Genomic DNA, 8,942 nt, shown 5'->3' on the forward strand with positions numbered 1-8,942 from the left:
CAGAAATGGAAAATTAGATTAGCTTGGTGCGGACAAACACGCAAAGAATCCTGTAAGTTCACAACGAATTCTTTATAAAAGATTAGATTTTGTAATTTGCAACTTTTCTCGACATCCATAATGTCATAGATGACCTGTAATTATCGAGACTAAGAAATAAATAGACAAAAAAGAGCAAAAATTCAAAGTTAAACAACGTTAAAAAAAGTTTTATTTTCAAAGTCATGAAAGCCATCAGCTATCTACTCAAATCAGAATAAAGGCTCATTCATTCCCTCTTAAAATGCCAATGAGAACTGTAGTTCTCCAGGTAATTTAATACGACTGAAAAGACAAAGTGAAAACGACAGTTAAAGACAATTGTAAAAAAAAGTCAATTAAATTCTTCGAGAAAGGGATGTCAAAGCCGTAGAAACCATAATCTATGTCTTTCAAGACTTTTATTTTTTCAAATGTGCTATATTTTGAACGCCAATATTGTAATTCGAGAACTGTCAAAAGTGATAATGTGACAAAACGAGAAAAAACTTGAAAAAGGGGCCAAAACCTAAAAACCAGAAAAAAAATTGTGAAATCTATTAGTATCAAAGCCGAAAAACCATAACCTAACGGGTAATACGGCAGAAACATAATTAAAAGCTAATTCAATAGAAAACAGATGAAGAAGAAGCATTTTTTGAGCACACTAAGCTACAAGTTGCCCAAGTTAAGAGAAAAATAGTGGCAAACTTCAATAAGCCATTGATTAATTAAAATCAAACATTTTGTAAAGTCAAAACGAATGTAAACTTATGAGTAAAGGAAATAAATAATTTCAATTGAAACTTTTTAGAAAGGCATTTGGACCTAACAACAGTGAGCTTTCATGTGAATTGTTCTTTTCTTTAATTGAAATAAAAAGCTCGATTTTATTTTTTAAAGAAAGAACGACTGATTACAATCCAAATTAATTTTTTTTCGATTGTATCAGTCCATGATTGGACCAAAATGAGCCCCGCTTCTGCTATTTGTCTGCTTAGAACACTCAATTGTTTTGAAAGCTTTGGATCTATATAGTTTGTTAGTTAAACGATCAAAAATAAAAGCTGCGTTTTTGATAATCGTGGAGTAAAGTTAGCAAAAAACGGCAAAATCTTAGTTCTAGACTACTTTCAATAGAGTTGGAAGTAAAACTAGCACTATTTGTAGCCTATAAACATTGTGTTTTTATTGTTTTTAGGTTTTTGTATCTCCGGCAAATGTAATCAAAATGGACTAAAGAAGCTTATATCGGGCAATTTTTGATAAAAAGGCTGAATTTTGAAAAATTTAGCCAAAATTTAAGCGAAAAATATTAAATCAAAATAATCAACATTACTCTTTTGTCTCCAAAAGTAAAATCAACAGTACTGTTATTAATAATTTTGACAATTTTCGGCAATATAGACGAAATTTTAAGCGAAATTCCGGAAAATGTGAATAAAAACAACAGAAACTCATCTATTATTAAGAAAATTTCAAACCTCAATAACTCCCTGTAGAATACGAAAATTCAAAAATGTGTTTTAAGTTTCGTTTTCTACGCAGAGAGCGCTTTTCAGCGATACCACTCACAACTCTGTATGATGACTATGTCGATCGGTCAAAATTGTCTGAACAAAAAAAACCCATTTGAGTATGTAGTTCCTCCCACCTCAAGAGGGGTCGGAACAAATATACACAAATCTGATGCACCCTATAATTTTTCTGATATTTTAAACAAAAAATACAAAAATCTGATGCAGCAAAAATACGCCTTTTTCATTTATTTCTTTGCTTTAGCGGTAACTCAAATTTTGGAAAATTGCTATCAAACCAAGAAATTCCGGCTCCGCCACCTGAAGGACGACGAGAAAAGAATGACGGTACTTCATTGTCCAATCAGTGTCAATTAGTGACCTAAATTATGCAACACTCTAAAACTCTCTCATGTGAACACAAAAGAAAAATTTAATAATTTTTGGTTCCTGCGTAATCGCAGCGGAACAGCATTAGGCTACAGCGGCCTGTTCTCAGCTGCCCTTTTTATTATTATTCCCCACGTTTCAGATTGTTCTTTTTATGAGCAGCATTGCTCTTTTTTGGTGACTATGGCCTTTTTTGCGTCTGAAACTTTCACGTGGTACCATCATTGCAGCCAACATTGGTCAGGCTATGGTCAACCTGAAGCTCTATGGTTAAGTAAGAGCTCATCCTCTCACAGACAACTTCACGGAGGCAGGGGCTTGAACTCTCAATCATTGGCGTGCGAATCATACACCTCACCTCTCGACTATCACGCCACAACAGAAAAATTTACAGTGAAGTCATAACCTCATAAATACCACACGGATGTTATTGCCTTCCGGATGCCGTTCAAAAGCTCATCTTCGCCGCGGATTTTCATAACATTTCCATCGCGATAACAACCATTTGCAATTTTCAATATTTCATTGGTGAACAGATAGTCCTAGACAATATATTCTCAGACAAAGCAGTTCCGGACAAAACAGTCCCAAATTGCAAAATATTCCCAGACAAAACATTTGCAAACAACAGAGTCCCGAGAACGCGGACAAAACAGTCCCAGACAAAAGAATCCCTACTAAACATGAAGTCAAACGTGCGCACACCAATTAACAAAAAACTCAAAATTATTCATAGTAATTTGTAAAATTATGAACTAGTTACAAAAAATTTTAAATCAATTTTGAATCAGTTGTTAACAATGCATTCAGAAGCCTAACCCGTACATTATATATTTGTTAAATGTTTGTATAGATTATATTTACGATAGTTTTGATACTTATTCGGGACCATTCTGTCTGGGACTATTTTGTCTGCTTTTAATGGGCTTTTTTTGACTGGGGTTGTTTTCTCTTGATTTTTTTTGTAATTTGGGATTGTTTTTGTCCGGACACGATTTCGTCATATGTTCAGCTGCAAGGTTTGTTTCAGTTCAAAGGTCGCTTATTTCCTGTGTCCCTGCGCAGGCGAAGTGAAAAGGCGAGTCCTGTGCAAAGCTGAAGACATCGAAATCTCCCCACCCTGGTGGTTCGATATTTCCAAAGTCTACCGAGACTGTCCGGGCTATGACGTTTCCAAGCATAACTAACAACTTGGTCGACCAATGCATGTTATTTTGATTGCAAAACTTCAGTAAAAAATAAGTTTTAAGGCATAAACAACAACACGAAAATAAATATCTTCTTTTTGACCTTTTCTATGACGTTGAGAACTTATGTTTAGTGTCTTCGAGGAGCAGTGAAAATAGCTTCCCTCGCCTCAATGTGTAAACCACCATTAAAAATGTGCTCTTCTGGGTTACGGAAAAGAAAGATTTTGGCAATAAAAGACACTAGCGGCAATCCAATGCTTTCGTTTCATTTTCCATGCATTTGCCATCTTTACACTAGACAGCGCTTTCCGGGATGAGTGCCATAAAAGAGTCCTAGTAATCAAAAAAGTTTCCTATGTTTTTATGGTTTCTCAGTAATTACACCAAGAACATACAAATCAAAGAATTTTAAAATGCTCCAATTGTTGCGCTACAGATCACAGAAATTGAGAAATTTCTATCGCCAAATAAGGCATATCGATTTTTTGTTCTTCGTAGCCACATGAACTACTTGACAAATATGAATTCTATAATTCTTTGCAGTCTGTTATATTCTCGGAATTCTGTATAATGAATTTGCAAAACGCAACATTGAACTTTTTAAATTTGCGAAGCAAATTAACAGAAGTTCTGTTTAGTTGCTTTTGAGTCAAGAGTACCGAACTCAAGAAAACTTTGTTTGTACAAGGATGCACTGTTTGTTTTACGACTAATTTTTTTCTCCGGTTTGCGTTGCACCTGATGATTTGGGAGATACCACACAACTGATTGCCCATTATTGACTTGTCTGGGGATGTCTAGTTAGCGTAAATTTTTCGAACGTTCTTTCGTAATAAGTTGTTCAAAGATTCGGAAAAATTTTTATTGTTTGAGAATTGCCGATGATTGCAACTAAATTTTGCTAAGGTGTTCCTTGAGGTCCAATTCTGTAGCTCAGCGGAACTGTTGCTCTAAAAACATATTTACATATTCCAATGTCTTGAGTTTTCCAAAAATGATAGCACATGAGTGGCTGAATTCAGTACACTGCTGTTGAGCGTTTGATTTGTGACCTTGGCATTTGTGAGTCTCTAACTGAAGTTGCTAAAAACTAGTAAATTTAAAGCCAACCTGCGGCTCTCCAGGGCTCCATTTCCAGACATAATTTTTGTATTTGTCTTTTTTGTCGTCAGAGTGATTCTTCAGGGATTATAACTGGCCTATCAACGCAAATCTTAAAACATCTGAACTTTTCTTCCGTGTAACGTCAATGCAAATGTAAAAAAGAGAGCTTTACTCTAGGAATATTTTCTCCCAATACACTTCAATGGAACTGTTGCTGTAAAAACATTAATTCCTATCTGCAGAAAACTTGTTGTCGTCTCTTATGGGCGGGAGGTTGATAACGTTTGAGCGACTGAAATCATTACCGACCTTGTTGAACATCTGAATTGGGACCGTAGACATTTGAAAGTGTGTGGTACAAAATGCATAAACTGATAGTTTAATGTTAGGTCTGCTGTCTTCCACTCTTGTTTCTTTGAAGGGTTCTTGACTCTGGGATGCTACGGGGATTGCAAATGATTTGCCATCTCAAATCTCTAAAATAACTGTTTTTCTTTCACTGTGTAATCTCACTTCAGTTGTCAACAAGAGGGTATGTTCCTACGGATTTATTCTGCGATAACATGGTTACATCTTTTATTTTGATTTGAACATGAAATCAAATCCCGCTGCTGGGCTGCTTATGGCTGCAAGTGTAGTCCTGCTGTCAAGATCTTTTGCTTGAAAATTGTGTTGACTCTTATCTGTTGAGTGCTGCTTCTCTCAATTAAAGTTTCTTGAATTTGTCTGCAGATGTTCTGTTCTGAATGTAAAAGATGACTGATGTCCTTATCTGTAATCAATAATGGTGCTTTCATGGTAGTGTTTTTCTTATTGTTGCTTGCACTATTTGTTGTTACTGCTGTTATCGTTTCCTCTGTCGCCTTAGTTAGAGCTACTAATGTTGTGTCGTTTCTTCAAATATTGAATGGTTTTGTCCATGATGTTTACCAGAGTTGTTTTGAAACTGTTACAGTGTTTTCTTGTACGATTCAAGCCGTTACAAAACTCTAATTGGTAACTTCACATGCTTTTGCGACGTGTTTTTGAATAATTAGAAAACCTTAGGATATGAATATTATGGTCGTATCGTCTGTTGTATGTCGCACATAATTGCAATAAGAAAATGGTTGACATTCTTCTATAAAGAGCGATTTTGTGAAGAGCGATCAACACAGTCAGCTATTACTATGTTGGTTCTTTGTAGTGATTTAACAGCTGAACGTATTCTATCGCCAAAACAGTCTTGTTTTTGGAGCAAGTCATTTTTTCATACGTTCGGCATGTTTTGTCTAAAACAATCTTCAAATTGAACCAGACCAAGATGAGCAAACTTCTTCTTGATAACATGTTGTTTGTTCTGATATATTATCATAGGTAGCGGGAATTTTTCTGCTTCTCTTCTAAAAACGACGGACGCCTGCAGCTGGGGTGTATTCTAGTGAAAATAACGTTTGCACTAATTGTTTTTAAAAAATGCAAATGAATTTGCCTGGGTTGCCCTGGGAAAGTTTAAACCAGTGTTCCAATTTCTCTCGATATGCTTCTGGGACATAGTAGCGTTCTAAAACTTCACTCGAGTTCTTTTACAGCATCGTTGAGAAGCTCCTATTTATAAGATTATCTAATCCAAACTGGATCTTAAAGTTTTAAGATTTATTTGTAAAAAAATGTTGTTTCAGAGTGACCTTCCCGAAATATGTGCCTCCGAAGAATATTATCCACGTAACCGAATCTTCTGTTATTTGTGCCGATAATCGTTACTTGTTTTTTCATTTTTTTTAAACTACCAGAGAGATTGTCTGAAAAATGCCGCCTTTGATTCCAATCGCACAAAAATGGGATTCAAAAAACTTGAAAAGAAAACTTCTTTTTTTAGTTCATAGTCAGACAAACTCCTTTTTGTTGATGAGAGGATATAGGAGATACTTAAAAACCAATAAGAATTAGAGATGGTAACCGAGACTTATGAAAATTTAAGAAGTGGGCATCCAAATTTGTGCTTTACGGGTCTATCAGCTTTCTATTTTTGATTTAATCTTTTGACTCCGTTCATTGATCTGCTGAGCAACTGCTATTTAAAAGCACTTTGAGAGAAATAAGAGAATGAAAAATTAGCCTAGAGCAGTAGAAACGATTTTACGCAATATGTCGAAAAAGCTGCAAAATGAGACTAAAACAAAAATTTTCAATCAACGAAGTACAAAACATAACAGGACAAGAATTGACATAAAAATCACAATTTTTGGTTACCTAAACATATAATTAGACAGAGAATGGACTATGAACGGCTCGAAAAACCATTTAGAAAATAATTCGCTCAAAACATACATTCAACAAAGTAGGGGTATTTTCCGTTTGCTCCGCCAATCTTGTGGGTGCATGTTAGTTCATGTTATTTACAACCTGTATACCCAAGAACTAATTTTTACATAATTATTTACTTTATATAACGCATGCTGTGTAACGGGGGTTTCCATTCCAACATTACAGAGGCACAGAGGGAGAATATAGCAAAAAGAGCAAAAACGAGAAATCGAAAGAACTAAATAATCTGTATTTTTCCCCTGAAATGTGTCCAGTCTAGTTTTCAATGGCTTCTCTGAGAGGCAAAACTTTTAGAAGTTCTCTGAATTAGATATTGGACTAGTGAAAACTCTTAGAAAAGGAAACAATTAAAAAAAGTAAATTTGGCCAATCTATGATTGATTACTCGAATTCAACAAAAATTTGTCACAGTACAATTATAACGAACGGCAACCAAAACAAATGAAACTGAATTGAGCCAAAGAAAATACACAAATGCCATAAAAATTCAAAGAATTTAAAGTGTTAAGAAAGCATACATGGTCAACTGGTAAAAATAGATCAAACTGAATCTTGGCCTCAGCAGTTCTTTGGACTTTCAATGCCTTCAAGGATCCAAATCTGGCGTAATTGTTGGTTCCTAAGCAACTTTCGGTCAACTGTTAAAAATAAATCAAATTGAATCTTCTTTGGTTAAAAAAATGCTCCAGAAAAAACAGTTATTTCTATGCAGGTTTTACAAGAGCATTTTTATAGATAAATTGAAAACTTAAAAGAAAACTGCTAAGAAAATGTCGTAGGTGATCCGAAAAAAAACTTGCTGGCTCAGCAAAAAATTTCCAGACCTATTTATCTGCTCTCTCGAGTATTCATTTTGGCTTATCAAAAAAATGCCATTGATGCCAATCAAATACTTGCAAAAAATTTCTGAAAAAGGAATGAAAATCCAAGTTTTGCTAAAAACTTCATTTTTATATGCCCATTTGAATTATGCTGATTACAACGCTATTTGCGTATTGATCGCGGTAGTGAAGATAAAAGCAACAAAATGAAAAATTGGTTCGTAGATACTTGTATTCAAAAAAGAAAAATTACACTAAAATTTGTTCGATTGGCCGGAACATCTTAAACATACAATTTTTGATAAACTAGTCCAAATTGAAGAAAAACGTAACTAAACAAAGAATACCTTTTGCAAATATAGTCAGAGAATGTAGGCAGGAATTTTGCGTTTCTCGACCTTTTATTCCCGATGCCTTACACTTTGATTTTATGTTTTCTTCGTAAAACGTTCCTTAAATCATACCTTGTATCTCAATTAAGCGGGTCAATAGCTATGCTTTCTCCATTAATTCTCGAAGATTACAGCAAAACATTAAACTTCAGTAAATTTCATTACGGTCAAGTGTATTTATTTACACATAGCCAAAAACCAGAAAATTTTTAGGAATAATGTTACTGATCTAAAGATACAATTGTACTAAAAAACATTACAGCACGACTTCTGTTCTTAAAGCATGCTTCCTGCACATTAAACACTTGCTAAAAAATGATAATTTTGAGAGCAGAGTGCTCATCTGAAGGTTTACGTAGATTTTTGTTGCTATAGAATTCTTCACTTCACTTTTTTTTCACTCAAAGCCAGCTTCTTCCAGTGAAAAAAATTGCCATTTGCCATCACAAAAAAATTGAAAGTTTTTTATAATTCAATGCCAATGTATTTTTAGATCTCTAATTGCTCAAAAAACTGTGAACAAGGAAGAACGGACATTTATGTGCATTGTAGCCAGCAAGCAACTCAACCAACAAAAAAATCGAAGAAAAAACAGTGCGCCAGAGAATTTAGAGCATGAGTTCTGTATAGAACATTATAAAAAGAAATAGACCGACGACACGAATTTTGGTGGCTGTGTTTGTTCTTAAATTTCATGAGGAAGAACGAAACCAGATCTGCTATGAGACAATCAAAGAGAAGACACGTCTCTAGAGCAATCTCTAATGTTCAAAAAAGCTATCATAGAAGTAGATTGGATTGTCAGGAATGAAATGTCAAAAGATAAAATCAAGAAAAACTTTCAAAATTTTCCAAGTTTCTCGTACTCGCACTAAAGATATCTTTGAAATAAGTCAGCAAAGTTCTTGAATTGAGAAGCTTTCTAAAAATAATAAATTACAAAGATACGCGCAAATTTGTCTGAAAATCTAATAACAATTGGGTCTTAAAAATGTTAATTATTCGTAAAAAAAATTGTTGTTTCAGCGCGACCTTCGCAAAACAAGTGTCTTTGAAGATTTTTATTTTCGTAATCAAATTTTCTACTCAATCTATCAAAAATCATTAATTTGTTTTTTATTGATAGATTGAGCAGAAAATTTGGTTACCGGAAAATAGCCGCCGTTGATTCCAATAAGCATGATTGGGATTGAAACAATAGAA

The 8,942-nt window shown here is 34.3% G+C and overlaps 1 protein-coding gene across 2 annotated transcripts in view; it reads left to right on the forward strand.

Moving 5' to 3' along the window:
- Positions 1-3,145, forward strand: part of LOC142335465 (uncharacterized) — a 68,250-nt gene extending 65,105 nt beyond the window's left edge. For both annotated transcript variants that reach the window (XM_075383974.1, XM_075383976.1), the window contains one exon: positions 2,956-3,145. In XM_075383974.1, the coding sequence (XP_075240089.1) occupies positions 2,956-3,112 (157 nt within the window). In that variant the 3' untranslated portion in view covers positions 3,113-3,145. The remainder of the gene's footprint in view (positions 1-2,955) is intronic.
- Positions 3,146-8,942: the final 5,797 nt, after the last annotated feature.

The sequence above is a fragment of the Convolutriloba macropyga genome, chromosome 2, assembly GCF_964194025.1.
Source record: "Convolutriloba macropyga chromosome 2, txConMacr16.3, whole genome shotgun sequence".
Taxonomy (NCBI): domain Eukaryota; kingdom Metazoa; phylum Xenacoelomorpha; order Acoela; family Convolutidae; genus Convolutriloba; species Convolutriloba macropyga.